Source organism: Colius striatus, chromosome 1 (genome assembly GCF_028858725.1).
Source record: "Colius striatus isolate bColStr4 chromosome 1, bColStr4.1.hap1, whole genome shotgun sequence".
Classification (NCBI taxonomy): domain Eukaryota; kingdom Metazoa; phylum Chordata; class Aves; order Coliiformes; family Coliidae; genus Colius; species Colius striatus.
Window position 1 is genome coordinate 6,685,208 of NC_084759.1, and position 18,587 is coordinate 6,703,794.

Here is an 18,587-nt window from a genome sequence, read left to right on the forward strand (position 1 = left end):
GTCCTTTTTCATTTCCTGCAGCTCACAGGCAGCCTCTCCTTCTGTATACTGCTTGGTACCTCTCATTATTTCAATGGTCAATGTGACATCAGATATGGAAAGATTTGGGGATATTTGAGGTCCCAGCCATGCATGTTAAGCAAGGAGTTTCAACAGATCATCTTGATAGGTCAAATAATGTAGGCAATTGCTGTAAATGATGTGGTGTTATCAAATTACTACTAAATACAGTTTTATGTTACTGATACTGGTAGCAAAATATCACAAAAGACTTTTCTACTGACAAGACCAAGTGCCATCTCAACCCATTGTGGTTCTGTGATATTAATACAGCCGTGTCAGTCTTTGAACATTCTAAGAAAACTGTATTTTCTGTCTGCTACAAATACTGCTTCTGTAATCTTCAGTGTTCTTTGTCTACAGTCTCTTGTCCAGACATTGTAATAACTTCAAAGTCGTGTCATTTTTTTTTGTGTCTAATTCTGCATTCCAACTCACCTGTCTGATTTTTCCTTTAAGGTAAATAATTACAGTTTAGAAGAAGTGACCCATGAAGAGGCAGTCGCCATACTGAAGAACACATCCGATGTAGTGTACCTGAAAGTTGGAAAACCCACCACCATTTACATGACCGATCCATATGGCCCACCAGATATTACCCACTGTAAGTGACTTCTGCAACTCATTTTGTAAAAGGTGCCAGTTTGTGAGATGACTGTGTTTTTTTCATAGCTTATCCAGAGCATATGAAACCACTTGTAAAGCTACAAAAATGAATTGTTTAATGCCACTTACTTGTGATAGAAATATTACAAATAATATAACCCTGCTAAAGTATTTTTGCAGTGCAAGTAACAATGTAGCTGAGGTACTGCTCTGCTGATTCCAACTAGCCATTGTCCAAGTGATCAGACTGAATCATAACTCTTGTGAAAATAACAGTACTAAGCATATGCAAATATGTTTTCAAATATGATTAGATTTGTAGATTGGAATCCTCTGCCCACTGAAAAATAAGAACAAACAGCAAACTGTCTTATACAAACTTAGTGAAAAGCCTGAGGCAAATCTCTAGTCACATTTGAATAAAATACTTACTTGGTAAGTAAAAATCACCTCTCTACTTACAAAAATTTACCAATTTTCTGTGTATATGCAATTCCAAAATTATTGTTCCACTTAACTTTATTCTCAGTCTGTCCATTAAGTTTATATATTTGTACACATCTGATATTTTTTTCACTGAGAACCAAGGCCTTATTTGTCCTTGCGTTGAACACTTTACTATAGCAAAGCTCAGGGAAGGATCTCACAGGAAGGGAACATTTTGTTTTAAACGGATTTCAATCAGGTTGTCATATCCACACATTCAAAATCATCTCAACTTATATGCAGAATTCAGATAAAGACATGCATCTAGGTGCATCAACAGGACTCCTTGATGATCTATTGATGAATCTAGGTTCTATCAATACATGACATTCTTAGACCTCTCCCAGGCAGTCCTTCTAGTGCCGCTGTCCAGGCATTCCCATTCCCTTTCATTCAAAGCAATCTTAACATTTCACTTGCAGCTCCCATACCACTGATACCTGTAACTCTAAACAGTTCACCACTGAAACTCAGTTTTCTGCTTTGGGTTCAACTACCAGCAGGAATCAGCTGTGCTGTCTAACAACAGAGGGCAGTTTAAATTTTGAGAAGAGCTTCAGCAACAGATCCATACCCATCTTGATCTCCTGCCAATAATCCTGAGAGCATTTAAGGCCAACCAAGGTCTGTGAAAGGCAGATTTTCCCAGTAAATGCTAGAGATTTAAATTTTTCTGAACTTTTGCATAGTGTGCCTACTGTGGACTGACAAAGTTGAGGGGAAAGCTAAGTATACATAATCCTCCTTATTCAGACTGCTTTATAAAAATGGAAAGGTTTTGAAACCTGTACATCAGGTGGTACACTCAACTGTGCTGAGGGTACCTATTTAGTTAGCAAATGTTACAACAGATGGCATTCATGTTCAGTAGCAGACTGGTCTGGATCTTAGCAAAGCCTAAGAAGTAAAAATGCTAAATGTATCTCTTCAGTCTCCTACTTTATAATACTTTCCAAAATAATAATTTGGGAGTTCCAAAACAGTGTGTTTTATTATGCCAGATTATAGATCAGCAGCATATGAGAAGACAGAAGTAACTCCAGAGGGAGAGTAAAGGTTGAAAAGATTTGCAGTAGCCCATCCCAAGCTGTTGGTGCATACAGATTCATTTGTCCTTAGGGAACCTTTCATTATACCTATATGTTCAGAGTATTTCAGAATGGGTAATGGCCTTTCCCTGTAGAGACATTTTGCTTTTGAAACATTCTCAGCATCTGAAAGACTGAAAATAATACTACAAAGTTTAGTTGTCTTCTCGTGAAAATATCCCACCTCATTGCAGAGGCACATGGTTTTGTTGTTTATTTTTGCATTTCCTAATTACATTAACCACAGATTGAATGCAACTATTGTTTGATCTTTCCAGTCACTAACATCTCCAGTGACTTCAGGTAGCAAAAAGCAAGCAAACAACAAAACTCACAGACCCAGCATAGAATCAGACAGCATAGTCCTGTAATTTTCATTATTAATTGCTAATATGTAAGAGATTTGTGTCCTCTTTCTGTTTTAAATCTACAGATTTAAAACCTATGTTGGCACTGAAATTTCAATTATATTAGGAATTTTGGCATCTTTAGTAGATCACAGCTTTAAATCTTCACCATACGTAATTCTTGCCATACATAAAATTTCTGCTCGTATCCTGCACTGAGCTCTTACTATATTATTCCTATTTCTGTATATTGGAGCCAGATAGGGGAGTGTACTTTTAATCTTATTCTCTTCCACTTACATTTTCTTCTTCAAGTCATTCCTAACTTAAAAAAATGTTTCCTGTGTCCCAAACTATCTCTTTTTATTCAGATTCCCTCTTACACAATTAATGCCTGCAAATGAGCCAGTATTACTATTATTAGTGGTAGTATTAGTACTATTACTATTCTAAACCTTTCAGGAAAACTCCAGCTGTTCATTTGTTCTTGTTATATTTTAAGCTCTTTCAGGCAAAGACTGTCAGTTTTGATGTTATTTACAGCAATGAGCATGTTCTTGGTACTTAAAATGATGCTCTTGTGACATCTAATAGCACATGAATATGGCTAACTAGAAATGCTTATTCTTACTACCAGCTTATTCTCCACCAATGGAAAATCACATACTCTCTTCTGGGAACAATGGCACTTTAGAGTACAAGGCATCCCTGGCCCCTATCTCACCGGGAAGATACTCACCTATTCCAAAGCACATGCTTGTGGAGGACGACTACACCAGGTTAGATGCTTCTCTTTATTTGTTACCTGTCATGACAATTGCAAATGGCACAGGCAAATCATTAAATACACCTCAAATGAAATACAGTATATAGTTTTTTTCACTCATGTCCAAGGGAAGGTGAATTGAAACTGTTACAGGTATGAAGATTAAGTGAACGATCACACGAATGCTGACCTGAGGCCCACGTTGTCTTAGTGTAATCCTGCACTAGTTCCTAAACATGACTGTACTAGACACTGCTGGCACTGAACAAAGTTTTCTGCTTCTTAACACAACTAGGAGCTCTAGAAATCTGTGACTCATCTGGCTTGCTGCATGCATGGGTGGATGGACTGTCTGTGCATTTGTACCTGTTCATAAGAGTATGCTTTGAAAAGTCCAGCTTGCTGAGTTTACTGAAAGCAAGACTGAAATAGCCTGGAATTGCTCTGTGTACACACATTGAAAGATGAAGGGAGAGAAAACACTATGGGGAAAGAAAAAAATGTATGAACTGGCTTAAGTAAATATAAGAGGGAAGCTGGGAAAAGTTTCTTACCCATTAGAGTGATCATAATATGTGAGAGCATAGAGATTAAAAGGAATCTGTTTATAGAGTGGCATTTCATACCTTTATAAAAGGAGTTCTTTGATGTGATTATCAGTGAAATGATCTCAGAAACTTCTTCAAATTGTGACTACTTTATGGAAGCATGGTAGCAGAATTCTATCTATGTAGTTGATTTCCAGGTAGAAAAGACACATAGGAAAATGCTGGGAGGTTTCTTTTGTGCCTTATGTTAAGTCAGCACTGAATGTCACTGATGAGACAGTGTGTATTTATCTTTTTGTTTGAAAAGCACTACTGTTCTCTTAGGAGACAACAGTTATTAAATCTGTAAAATAAGCCCTCGTCATAATGTCTAGTGCCATTGAAAATGAGAAATTAACTATTTTCCTGTGCTTCAGTATTTATAATTTCATTGTGTTTAAAGCTAGGAGGAGGCAGTTCTGATCATCTCACCTGACCTACTGTGCATCTCAAGCCAAAGAGTTTCATCCACTCTTGTATTAATCAGCTTCGTAACCTGCTTATTTGCATTTCATTTTTCTTGTGCATATGATTATGGTCTCAAGCTGCTTAACTTGTTGGATCAGACATTCAGAGGAACTAAATCATAATACAATGTTTAATCAGCACATAAATGTATGAAAACCACGCCTTGCTTCCCTGTCTTGGCTAGAAGAGTTTCTCCTTCATTTTGATTGAGGATGCAAAGCCGACATTGCTTTCCTTCAACTTCTGAGACATTCTATTAGAATGAATTTTCTCCAAAGAGTTCCAAGAAGTTTCATTTTTTAATTAATAGTTCAAACATTGATTTCATTAACTTGTGCATCAAAGCTTCCCCTGGGCTAATGCTGACCTCATAATTTTTGAAATGTATATGTATAGGAAGAATACCAATATAGCATCTGGGTTAAAATGATGAAGGCTTTCTCAATAAGCTTGTAGTGCGAATTCTCTTCTTCTCTAATAAGAGGCCAGCACCATTATTAATGAAAAAAAAAATTGCAGCTTTAATACAGCAAAAGAATGCAATCTTAAAGGTAGACAATAGCTAAAGAGACCAAGAAGTTATAGACAGTGAAGGAAGCAATCCTCGGGGAAGACAAAAGCTGCCCTGGGAATTAAAATGCCCTCTAAACACTTAGAAGAGCTGTTAGGTAATGAAGAACTTTAGACAGTCCTGTGTTTCTTTGTGTTCCATGTGACTGATTTTAACTTTGTAATTACTTGTAAAAAAAAAAAAAAAAAGGAAAAATAGTGATGGAAAAGAAGGCAATGATTGTCCTCACCTGTTAGTCCAGTGGATATACAGTAGAAAGCATGCTTGCTTAAAGAACCACTCAGGGTATATATTGAAATTAATTCTCAGGTCTCTTTGGTCTTTTTAAGAAGAGAGATGTATTCCTATGCTAATATTTTAATTTTGTTTTTAAGGAAGTTGTTGTTGCTCATTCAACTCCTGACAGTAAAACGAAATACTGACATATAGAATCATATAATCACAGAATGGTAGGGGTTGGAAGGGACCTTTAGAGATCATCTAGTCCAATCCCCCTGCAGAAGCAGGTCCACCTAGATCAGGTCACACAGGAACATGTCCAGGCGGCTCTTAAAGACCTCCAAGGAAGGAGACTCCACAACCCCTCTGGGCAGCCTGTGCCAGGGCTCCCTCACCCTCACAGTAAAATAGTTTTTTCTTATGTTTAAGTGTAACTTTTTGTTTTCCTTGTCCTGTTGCTAGCTACAATAGAAAAAAGGGATGTCCGAGCCTCTTGACACAAACACACAGTCTGATTATTCACTGAAGTATTTGCATCTATGTCCAGAAAAGACATGTATATTCTATGAAATACTCCTCTCTTGTATTTTTATTTCTAGCTGTATTTCCAGATTAGTGTGTAGTCTGATATCCAAACCCTTCTGTGGCATTGGCACTACTGATAGGAGAGGCTGAGGCTACAAGTGTGACCTTCTCTTGAAGATGTAGGGCACTGGCAGAAAAGTGTCGAGTAATAGGAGCAGATTCTGAATGCAACAGAGCAAAACAGACTAAAATCTTGTAGTTATCAAGTATTTACTTCTACCTATTGAAAAGGAGAAGACTATTATGGACTCAGTAGCTTATATGCTACACTGATACCCAGGATACAAGTGCACAACAACAAAAAGAACAGCATTGCTTGCTATTGCATTTCCTCACTGGACATCATCATACAAAACTATATGAGACACATAAACAAGAACCAAGGACTGCTGAAAAAGCCACAGCTAATTCTCATAGTGATTTTCACAACTATAAACCCAGAACAGTGAATGCACTCTTTCTGTGCAATGCCATAGGATTTCCTGATAAGTCTGCCCTTAACGTAAGAAGATATTGGGGAAGTCTTTTTGGGGATCAGTTTAGAAAGGCTTAAAATCTTTTAGGAAGTTAATTATCAAATTGATAATTTTAGCGAAACTTATAGATCCCTTGATTGCAGTATTTAAAATTAGATTTTCTCACATAAATTTTTCTAATTAAGATGATTGCCAACTGCTGCAGTGCTATCCATTAAAACTACCTGGTTCTTTCTATAATAGATTTTCAAGGCTAATTTACGTGGTGATCACATAAGGAAATTTATTACCCGTGCAGTCATAATATGGCAATACTTCTGGCAGGTTTTCATTTCTGACACCTAGAAATTTCTGAAAGAGTAATCTCTCCACTCTAAGTGTGGTTTGCAATTTGTAATTCTTTGTATACCTGGTTTGAGTGAGCCTGAGGACAAGTTTTCTTTTAACTTACTTGCTATAATGAATATATCAGTAAAGCTTAAATGCAACTTAAATGACTGAATGCGCAATTCAATTTGTCCACTTACTCTTGCTTTTCCTTTTTGTTTTTCTTTTTTTGTTCCAGTTCTAAGGGGTCTTTTATTTAAATACTTGTGTTTTACCTAACAAAAAATAAGTATTTCTGTTGATAAAAAGTTTTAATTTTTGGTTTGATATTTAATCTGAATCTCGGGAAAAAAAAAATCATGTTTAGCTTTTACTTAATAAAACCATGGGGAAAAAATGACTTAATCTAAGCACAAGTAACAAATAAAAAAAAGTATCAAGTAATTTTCAGCCATGAGTTTTAAGGAAGCTGGATATTGTTTTCTAATTACTGAGTTTGTGTATATTATTGGTTCAAAATGCTGTCAGTGATGGGTATAATTTACTTTTTATTCTGTTGGATTCATTTTAAATTCACTCAGGATGGAAGCTTTGTCTTCCTGTATTTTTTTATAAAGATTGCCACCTTTTAAAATTTAAATAAAATAACACTGCTTTAGATTAGCAGATTATGGGATCAAAGCTAGATAAAAGCTTTACGCCAAGTAACTGTGTCAATACAGTCATCAAACTGCAAATCCTTATTTTAGTTTCTAGAAAGGTAGAAGTGCAGTGCAGGCGAGTTCTTGATGTATTGCTGACAATTTCCTAATGCTGCTAGAGGAGAGAAACAAGAATAATTCTCTGCTTGACCTGCTGCTTATGAAAAGGAAAGAACTGGTGGCAAAGCTGGTGAAAAGTAACAGCAGGAGTCAGAGGGACCATGAGTTGGTTCAGTTCATGAACCAGTTCAGTTCCGTTCAGTTCAAAGGAAGTCTGGAAAGACAGTCAGCAAGTCATGACTGTAGACTTCAGCAGAGCAGAGTTCAGCCTTTTTGGAGAATTGCTAAGCAAAATATCTTGGGATGCTGCCATAGGGTCTATGAAAGATGTATGATTTCTAAAGAAAACTTTTTGAGAACTCAGGAATGAACCACCCTGTTGAACAGGAAGGAGGGGGATTCAGCAGAAGGCACTCTTGGCTTAGTAAAGAGCTTTATGATCACCTAAAATGCAAGATCATGGAGCTATTGAATGGTTTGGGGGACAAAAAGAGGGACCTGAAAGATCATCCAGGTCCAACCCCCCGATATGGTCAGGGACACCTTCCACTAGACCAGATTGCTCAAAGCCCCATCCAGCCTGGCCTTGAACACTTCCAGGGATGGGGCACCCACAGCCTCTCTCGGCAACTTGTGCCAGTGCCTCACCACCCTCACAGGGAAGAACTCCAGCATCCTCTCATCCAAACATGAGTAAGTGTTGGATAAACACGTACACCTAATCTTTAGCTGGAAAGAAGATATGATCTATAAAAGTTTGAAAACATTCTGGATAGCCTTTTGAGTATCTCCTGGGTTGTATGCTGTCATCTTGCTCTTTAGCCTTCCTCTAGCATGGCTATGCTCATATGCATACAATGGCAGACTTTGGGAAGGCTTTTGACAGAGTCCCTCACAGCACTCTGAGAGAGAGTGGACTAAAAGAAGACACTAGGTTTGTAACTGACTGAATCAGTAGGTTCAAAGGGTAATGATCATCACTTGACATCTGTCAGGTGGCCAGTGATGAGCAGGGTAGCTTAGGATACCTTTGACATTAGTGAATATCTTCATCAACAACCTAGATCGTGAGACAGAGTGCACCCTCAGCAAATCTGCAGAGGTTACTGAGTTAAGAGGGAGTGGTTAGCATGACAAATGGCAGAGCTAAATTCCAAAAGGATCTTGATATACTCCAGGACTTCTCCAGGAGAAACCTCATAAGGTTCATTAAGTCTGCACCTCAGGGGAGCAACTCCACACACCTGTACAGGCTGTAAAACAAAAATCTGAATTGCAACTTTATTGAATTGGAGGATGCCAGGCTGAACATGGACTCAGGATGACACGCTCATTACCAGTCAGGTAATCAGAATACAGAAGACTGTGACCAGTTCCCCTTCTTTGACTTAAAGAGAGAACTTAGAGAGAGTTGTGAGAGAACAGCTGAGGTTCCAACAGATTCTCATAGTCTTTAATCACATGGAGGTTAGAGGGATGTCAAGGGAAACGGGTCTTGCTCAGTATTGTGAAGAACAGAGTAAGGGGTAATCTAAGAGCACCCTATAAGCAGTCAGCAGCATATCAAACTCTTTTCAGTAGAGAAGGATCAATGGCCACAAGCATTATATTCTGATTTCAATTTGATAAGACACTCAAATTTTACTCAATTTGATATTGAGTGAAATAGTGCTAGAGATTCATTCCAACAGAGATGCATTCCAACCAAATTTTCAATGATAATAGGAAGAAAAAAAGTATTTTGTTGTTTTGTAATATTTTAAATGTTTTAATATAATTTGGGGGTTATAATTTTGTTTTATTACTTATAATTTACTTTTTAGCAGATGTCTGCCTTTCAATTTCTAGAAATACTGAAATTACATCTTAAAAATCCTGTGGCTTTTAGATGTTCATTCCTTCTGTCTTCAGTGAACAATATCAGTAAAAAATCCATAAAAATAAAGAACTACCATCTTGAGTTTTTACTTCCTTTTAAACTTCAGAAAATAGTGACATCAAACTTCTGTGCTTCAGCTGATAAAAAATTCACTTTAACATTTAACTCTGGGTAGATATTAAAGATTCATGGATGAAAAAGCTGAGTTATCTGTTTTACTGTGAAAAGCATGTTTGATTTTTTTTACATGCATCTTTGCAGATTAAATTTTTTTGGATGAGGAGGAGGTGTTGGTGATTGGAAGGGAGAAAAGAGAGAACCATTAAGTTGAAGTCTCAGGGGATTCTTTTTTCCCTATACTGAAAGCAGCCTTCCTTAACTGTTTCTTGTTTACTTATATAAATTTGCTAGTTTAATTGAGGATGTTTTATGGAAACACCTTTAAATTTGTATTGATACACAGATTTGACTTATCACTTTTAAGCCATTACAACTACTATTATGGTTTGTGTGCTATAAAACTATCAATAACAACTTTCTGACAGGGGTTTTATGAAGCACAACAATAAGCAAATAGAACTGCAGTGTTTAGTAATGACATCTGACAGGTGTTCCTTTGAGATCTTTCACGAGTTGATTTAGATTACCCTTTGACAAAATATTCTGCATGTTTTAAAAGTGTATTTTTGCTGAAAGAAGTTATCTGCATTTCCTGGCTTGTTTGAGGGACTTTTTTTTTTCTGGAAACAGAATTGAAACTCATGTTTCCAAGTCAAAATATTTGAGTACTGTAGACAGAACTTTGAAGTGGTGAATTTTACGCCCTATTTTTGACCCAGTGTTACTATATGAGAGATGGGAAAAAGATATGTAGAAGCACACTGATGCAGCGATATAAATATAACAGGTATTTGTGAGCTCTAACATTCATATCACCATGCCTAACATGAACTCAGCATGTCACCTATGCCCTAAAGAGAATTAACTATGTGTATTTATATGGGGAGACTGATAATGCCCTTTATTTATTCTTCTTATTAAATCATTTGTAACGTTAGCAGATGAATTGTTCAATTTAATGTTTTCGTGCTCAGTTTTTGCCTCGGGCTGGATTTATCTAGGCATAGCAAAGGTTTCATGCTTGTTTTGATTCAAAATTTAGTGTAAATTTTATCTATTGCTTTTAAAGTCATTGTAAGTAACCACTATTATCACCAAATTAAATTGCATTTAGTTTTTACCATAGCAGCTGGATCATTTAAGGGATGGAAAGAGAATTACGGGACTGAGTTCATTCTCTGTTTTAGATTAAAAATTGTGATGATACTTTAAATACTGCAATATCCTATACTTTGCTTCAGGGTATTGAAGTATGAGAGCTGATTAAACTGAATCCACATAATATTTCTACTGCATTTGTGATGATCTATCTAAATGCCAATAAATATAAGTCTTTGGAAAACCTGAAGTTCATTTATCCTCCAAACATACTTAGGGGTTTTTTTTATGTAGTAAGATTCTTTAAGTTTCCATTTTCACACTATGATATATCAAAGCTTCTCACAGTTTGGGAGTACTGACTAGATTATTTAAAAAGGCCAGTGTGATTGAGCATAGCATTATATGGCCAAAGCTAGTTTTTCTCTCTACTTAATTTTTCCAAATGTTTCTCACATAGAAACATAAGCAGGAGTGATTCTGTTCTGTGTTCTGAATGTCCAGTCCTGTCAGATTTTGACATTGAAGAGACTGAAGGAATAAGGAGAGTGTATGTTTGGCAAGAAATTATGGTGAGATGGATGTGAAAATGACGGAGAACTTGTCAGTGGTTATGTGAGAATGGAAATCACAGGACTGATATTTACTGGGTAAGAAAACTTGGATTTGGAAGGTGAATTTAGGACAATCAAGAATATAAGTGAGAAATGGGTGAAGAGACACAAAGAAAGAGTGGAGAAAAATGGCCTGGTGAAGAGCAGCAATGAATTTCAGGGCTGCTGAAACAGCAGCTTCCTCAGACAGCGAAAAGTGAGGTTTTGAGTTATTAATAGTTGAGCAAGAAGACTGGGGGAAGGAGCAGGGATAGAGAGCAAGTAAGAAAAGTTGCTGATAAGATGATGGCAGGATCAGGCTAAGGCTGTCTTTAACAAAATGGAGAGGAACCAAAGGTTCCTGGGATTTGCATGATGCATGTGTGATCCCACCAGGCAGTCTGTCATGAGAGCTTATCTACAGTGCCTGTCCATCCGGAGGCTGACACACTGCTGCTGCAACTGATTACTGTCAGCTTGACACAGGGTAGAGTTCTCATGCTCTAGGTCTTATGTTGGTGTTCCTGCTATGATGATTGTATTGAATTCAATATGGTATTCCATAATAGTATTTCTTTCCTGGGTCAGTCTTCAATGAATCTAAGGAATTTTTTAAAAGAGTAAAATTCAAAGAATATTCTTTGAGTTACACATTAAATGTTCAGGTAATAAAAGAAAAAAATAAGCTTGTTAGTGTCACATCGAATTGGACCCTTGGAGAATACATTGCTACAGTACTTAGTTATGCCATCATCTAAAATTGTCTACTTGCAGAACACCTGTCAGCAGCTTTTTAGAAAAAAGGTCACAGCTGTATTTCTTACCTTTATATTATTATTCGTCCCCTTAAATGAAGCGTGACATGGCTAAATTGCAACACAATTCTTTTTTGTTTAATGTGTTTAATACACAAATTTTTATCTTGAACTCACTGTTAAATTTTACAAATGCATGTGTGGCTGCCTGTCATAAGATTACATTTTGCTACCCCAAATGTGCTTGAAATGATAAGGCTTAACTTGGGAGAAGAAATTATATTAAAGTAAAAAATTAATTACACTCAAGTCACCAAATAATCTGTTATGTCCTGAGTAATCCACACATATTTCAACAGGCCTGTCAGAGATCCCCAAGTAATAGGATTTGACTATTTCTAATACAGTGAGTGGAAGCTGCTTATTATTTAACACCAAAAAAATTTCAAATTTCAGAATCTGCTTTAGAGCTGGTATGGAGATTTTTAAGTGACCTAGTAGGATTAGCAGTGATAGTAAACATAAAAATGGTAAGTAATATTCAATAGTGCACAGAGGAAAAAGATAATGCTAAGTACATACTACATGTATAATGGACACGCACAGCATTAAAGCAGCTAGTACCAGTTAAGACACCTTGGGGTGACTGTGGTTAATTCTGTGACATTGTAAGCTCAGTATTCAAATTAATCAATCAAACAAAAAGGTGATTAAAAATGGAAATGGGATCTGATAGGAAGAGTGCAAAATATACTGCTTTATTATGTATGAATCTGTGATGCATCTGAGACTTGTAAACAACTTGGAGGGAACTGGAAAAAGCCCCAGGAGGGTGACACAGATGATCAGAGGTATAGCATGATTTCCAGGTGAATCTAGATAACAATTCCAGTATAGAAAAAAAGATGTCAGGGAGAGATAGAACACAGATCTGCAAAAGTACCTGTGGCATAGAAAAAACAACACGCAACTACTATTAGCACTTCCTTACAACTTGGATACACGGAGTTTTGCCAGGTCTAAAATACAGATAATAGAAGGTTTTGAAAAGTTTTCATACATTATCAATGTGCAACCAAGTAACAGGCTTACAGTACACAAAGAACAAGTGTTTGTGTGTGTCACAATTAGTTTGTGGGACTCATTGCCACAGAATGTTTTGAAGCCTAAGAATGTTTAAATGAATGAGTGCACAACTGCATGGTGGATAGGCCTACTAACCACAATTTGCTTGGATTTAGTTTCTGGTCTATGTGGTCATTAACTTTCTGATTTTCCGCAGCTGACCAGGAAAGGGCCATTCTTTACTGGCCCTGTTTCCTAAAAAGTCACTGCAAGGGCCTTTGGTCTGGTAGTCTCAGCATTCCTATGTAAAACAGCCTTTTTTTCCATTACTGAAACAGAAAATCAAATTAAGCAGTCATTTCATTTCCTAATTCCTAATGGCTAAGAATAATAAATGTAGAATTGGATGTAGAATATTAAAAGCTCTAAATTATCCTGACACTTGCTTGTAGGCCATCTCATTTGAAAACCCAACTTAAATGTTTAAATAGCGTTGTTAAGAGGAGCAAGGCAATCCTTCCTAATTGTTACTGTGCTAAAAAACTTGCCACAATCTTAAGAACTTATTATATACCTGATCTAGGTGGATCTATTTTGACAGGGGGATGTACCAGATGATCTCTAAAGGTCTCTTCCAACCCTACCATTCTGTGATTGCATGATTCTATGATTTTGCATTTGGATTAAATAGTGGGTGTCAGCAAGTTGGGGCATCACTTTTTTGGATGGTATCTAGAAACAGGACAGGGAGTAATGGGATGAAGCTGGAACACAAAAAGGTCCATTTAAATATAAGAAAAAGCTATTTTACTGTTCAGGTGAGAGAGCCCTGGCACAGGCTGCCCAGGAAGGGTGTGGAGTCTCTTTCCTTGGAGGTCTTCAAGACCCACCTGAATGCATTCCTATGCAACCTGATCTAGGTGGACCTGCTTCTTCAGAGGGGTTGGACTAGATGATCTCTAAAGGTCCTTTCCAATCCCTACCATTCTACAATTCTACAATTCTATGACTTTGCATTTATGGAAAACTTAAGGACTCATGAAAACAGCTGTTAATGACAAAAAAGCTTAGAAATCATTGATTACAGAGGGATTTCCAGAAAGAACTAAGGTAATATATTTCTGATATCTTCTTGAGCTCTTCACACCCCTTCTCTGTCTTTCATGTAGTTGAAGTAAAGATGTCATATGAGTGATTGGATCTTATCTGAATGGCGAGGAAATAAAATCAAGTTTCACTTCTAAATAAACCTATGAAACAATAATGTATGTGGTTCTTTTGGAAGGTTATATGAACAAGAATCTCATGGCCTTCAGTCAAAAGACATATATTAAAATGGTTATTAGAGGTGGAAGAGTTTATTTGTATTAAGTGACCATTGACTATAGTTGTAGTAATGCTATACTTTTAAAGACAGTGCTTTGCATATATCCCAGAAACACTGCATTGGCAATAGTAATCTATTTGTTGTCTTTACTGAACTTGGGTACTATTAAGAACTGCTGCTCAAAAAAAAAATAAGTTGGAAACTTAAACTTGTAACATTGTGAGATTTATTTTCTCTCAGACTGAATCTAGCAGTTCCTGGCTATAGCTCTGCATGCACAATATGCTGTAAGAGCTTAGCTGGTTTCTTTCCATATCGTAAAAGGCTGTAAAATCCAAAAACTGAAACTGTTAACATTTAATGTGCTATGTGTTGGCAACTGAACTCTACCAAACAGGATTCTGCAATAAAAAAAGTTAAAATTAAATTGAAAGCCCTGCTGAGAAGAGAACAGTCTTAATAATGCCATTTTGCTTATAAGTACTGTTGTGCAATAAAGCCAGCCTGAAACAATAGTACAATGATGATCCAAACGAGGAATAATAAGGACTACAAACAACTAGGGAAGATTTACTTTCTTTACACAATCTGTTATTAAATAAATAAATAAAACCAGTGTCAGATCAATTTTCTACCACCCATTGTTACTGTTAGCTTTTGCACCAGTTAGTTATAACTTTCTGTGGAAGTTGTGCCTCATTGCAGTTAGGTCTATATTGATTAACATTTCCAGCCTTGCTTTTTTTTTGGCTAGAAAAATTTATGCTGTTCATGCTACCACTTCAAACTTACATTGTGGTGTAGAGTAACTTGATTCTCTTTCTTATGATTGAATTATCTACTTGCTCAAGCCAAGCTGTGCTGCTATTTATATTTTCTGTTGCCTTTCCTCTAGTACTGTATGCCTGAGTCTCATGCTAGCCTAACTGTTACTGTCCATCTAGGCCTACCAGATGCTGCCCTCATCACAGAGCTTGGGTTTTTGCTCACTGATAAAGTTAGAGAATTATAAGGTATGTTTGTCACTAAATAAACAGACAGACTACAGATCTGCTATATAAGAAGTTCTAGCAGCAGTTAGTTATTTTGCAGAGTAGCTCAATGTTAGATAATAACTCATTAAAAGAGATATTGCAGTTTTCCAAGAAGTATACAGTAATATTCATCCATTTGGCATAGTAAGGGGATTTTTGTGTAAGTATTAAAAGAAAAAAAAAAGAAGTTAAGGGATAAAACAAATTCCATAATGTAGTTCTTTGTTCTTTCTCACATTAAAAATTGCAAAAAAATTATTTGGTAATTATACTAAATACAACAAAACCTCTGAAGCTCTACCTGCAATATCTGAAAGTGATGCAATTGCAAATAACCTACAATGAATCAGTCTTTATATAAAGGCTTTTACACTTCTGTTACAGCATGCTAAATGATCTGTGACATGTTTTTAAATTCATTTGTAGAATTAATGCATCATACAATAAGGCCTTAATGTTTATGTTCAGCCTAGCTCTTATTTTGCAAGAAAAGTTGAGGTGACCTTGACTGTTTTTTTCAGAATGACACAGTACTTGTAAATAGCATTCTCCTTATCCCGTGCTTTGAGAGAAGATAGCCTGTCTCTGTCATAGCACTGGAGAAGACATGGGAGACAGGATTTACCAGATGGGCTGACCCCATTGGATCAGAGTTCTTTCTTCTCTTCCTAAGAGAAGGAATACAAATGAGAAAAGAAAATACTGCATTAGAAGAATTATTTAACAAAGCCAGATGGTCTTCATAATTACCTTTTTTTTTTAAAGTTATGATTGCTGTCTTCCAAAGTAGGTAAGCACTGTTGTAGATAAGTACTGGTTTGTAATAGAGAAGATGAAGAGTTGGGAGACTATTTGAAGGCAGTTTATTGCAGCAAGGATCTTATATTAATTTTAAGGATTACTGTAGCACAGTTGAGCATGAAGCACAGTTTAAGGATGGAGCACAGTTTGTATGACTAGGACTATGATCTGCCGAGTATGTTTTAATCATTTTCCTCCTCTCCATTTTTTGCCCCAACTTTCAATTAATTTTACGTGGTTTCATTTTGATTTATTAAATCAAACGGAGAGAAAAAATAAGCTTATACTGATCTGGGCTGGATTGTCAATGTTACATACTGCTTATTTTTCAAGTTCTTGCTTGCCACTAAAATGCACAGCCATGGCTCAGCTATGGAATCAGTGGTATTGACACATGCACCTGAGCAGTATGAAAGTATCTGAAGCTGAAGAATGGCATTTGATGGTAAATACCTATTTACCGTCTATTATAATCTCAGACCAGTTCACAGCCCTTACAAGATGTGCACTCCTAACCAGAATTAGCTGATAGTCTGAATATTATTCTTAGCAAAAAGTCCAAGTTTCAAAAGTATGAAGAGTTTGAATTATTTTTCTTAGCCTCAAGACTTCTCTCTTTAGTTCTGTTACAGAGCGTATGTTGTTAGCCAGGTCACAGCATCACTTAGATAATACCAATGAACAGAGGACTTTATCAGCACAGTGACTAGTTCCAATTTTCTGTTATCTCACCATGCAGCAAATCCAAAAGGAGTAAAAAATTCTAAATATTTTTAAGCTAGCTGGCTTCACAAGCCTTTTTGTTAGGGCTGTTTGTTTACATTTGAAGGACTAATTTAGTCTCAATATCTAGGTAGAGGTTGAATGTGTACCTTCATTTTGCTTTCGGAGGCAGTTTGCAACTGTCAATTAACAGAGCAATCCCTCATATCTCTCTATCTCTGTGATATGATTTGTGTCTCAGCACAAGCCTGAGTGGTCACCCAGTGATGACTCAGTGCAGTTTGAGCATTCACAATAAATCCAAGGGATAGTGACACTCTCATGTCATCTACCACTCAGAAAAGACAAGTAACTTGAATATAGGAAGCTAGCAAGTTGTTTATGGACTGGTTAATGCTTTAAGCCATGGAGAAACCTACAGTTTTTATTCATCTTCCTGCACTGGGGAAATATTTCTTCAATTTTGATAGTAGGTATCATTTATACTTCATATTTGTACTTGTTCTTTAATATATTGCCTGAAAGCAAGAGTGTTTTCTGAGGGAATAAAAGTCACTATTGGTCTAAAGTAAAATAATAGAAGTATGCGATTGTTTCTCTGCACTTTTTTTTCATATTGAAGCAGCAGTTTATTTAGTAACTAAATTATTAAATCTAATCCTCTTAAACAGGTGTGAAATAGACTGATAAAAAAAAGAATTGCTACCTTTAACATTTTTAAAGGGATTTTTTTAAGTGTTTAAGAGAATATTTTACAGACAAATGAGTGACAGCTTTGGTATTTTGATATTTGTTAATCTTAAATGCCATTGTTTAACTGTGAAGTTTTCCCTGGGAAAGTCAGGCACGAAGACTTTTCAAATCATGTGTCAGATTGCTATGAATAATGTCATTAACATTGAGAGGGACCAATTTTAAAACAAAGCAGCTACTCCTTTTCCCCCAAAAGACAAATCCGGGAGCTAACAAGGGAAAATATGTTCTGTATATCTGCCAGTGCATCTACGACTGTAATAAATCCTGGTACCTGTGAAAGTCACAGCAAACCCCACACCCATACAAGGCACAGTGCTGCCAGATGAACAAAAAAAGTTCATTAACTGTTTGGCCTCTTGATATTTTCAAGCTTCTGAAATAATGCTTTCATCAAGCTAATACTGTGTGGCTATGATTAAAGACAGTGGCATACCCTGGGTGTTCTGGGAGAAGCAAGGATATGAAAGCAATTGTGTCTTGGCCCTCTTTAGAACAGAAACTTGAGGAAATTATGAGTCAAGTTTCACTCTGCCAGTAGCCCCAGTGGTATCTGCTGGGGTCAATGCAGTAGTTGGAGAAGTTGCATGACGGGAAATGTACTGTGGTACGTTTTTATGAAAGCTGTTTGCTGATTGTCTCCTGTGGATCCGCGGCTGGTTGGTACTAAAGGCTGCATCCCCTCCTTCCCTCTCCCCAGGCGGCTCCCTGGGAGGTTTGTGGTAAGTATTGCCTCTCCCAAGCAATTGGCCTCTAGATAGCAGGAGAGAAGTCCCAGGTGACCTGTCAGTGACAGGTTTAGAATCTTGTTCTTTGCATCTAGCTTCTCAGACTGTTGTCTAGAATTTGGAGCAGTAGGGCAGGTGCGATTGCAGTAGCCTTGATAAAGAGGTTAACTGTTTGAGATGTGGTCTGCATAATCAGATTTTGAATGCTGAATCTGAAAAGAGAGCAAAGAACTCTTGAAATGAAATGAATTGCCTGTCAATAAGATGAATTGCTCACAGTTTGTTACCATCAGTGTTATTATAGGATATGGCTCACTTTGACCCCAGCTCTACTTCCAAAGCCCCGGGTCATCAGGGCAGCAGT

General features: G+C 36.8%; 1 protein-coding gene across 7 annotated transcripts in view; it reads left to right on the plus strand.

The window, feature by feature from the left end:
* The window catches only part of DLG2 (discs large MAGUK scaffold protein 2), a 1,019,609-nt gene that overhangs the window by 740,082 nt on the left and 260,940 nt on the right, over window positions 1-18,587 (plus strand). For all 7 annotated transcript variants that reach the window (XM_061990809.1, XM_061990848.1, XM_061990864.1 and 4 more), the window contains 2 exons: window positions 520-664; window positions 3,225-3,366. In XM_061990809.1, coding sequence (XP_061846793.1) covers window positions 520-664; window positions 3,225-3,366 — 287 coding nt within the window. The remainder of the gene's footprint in view (window positions 1-519; window positions 665-3,224; window positions 3,367-18,587) is intronic.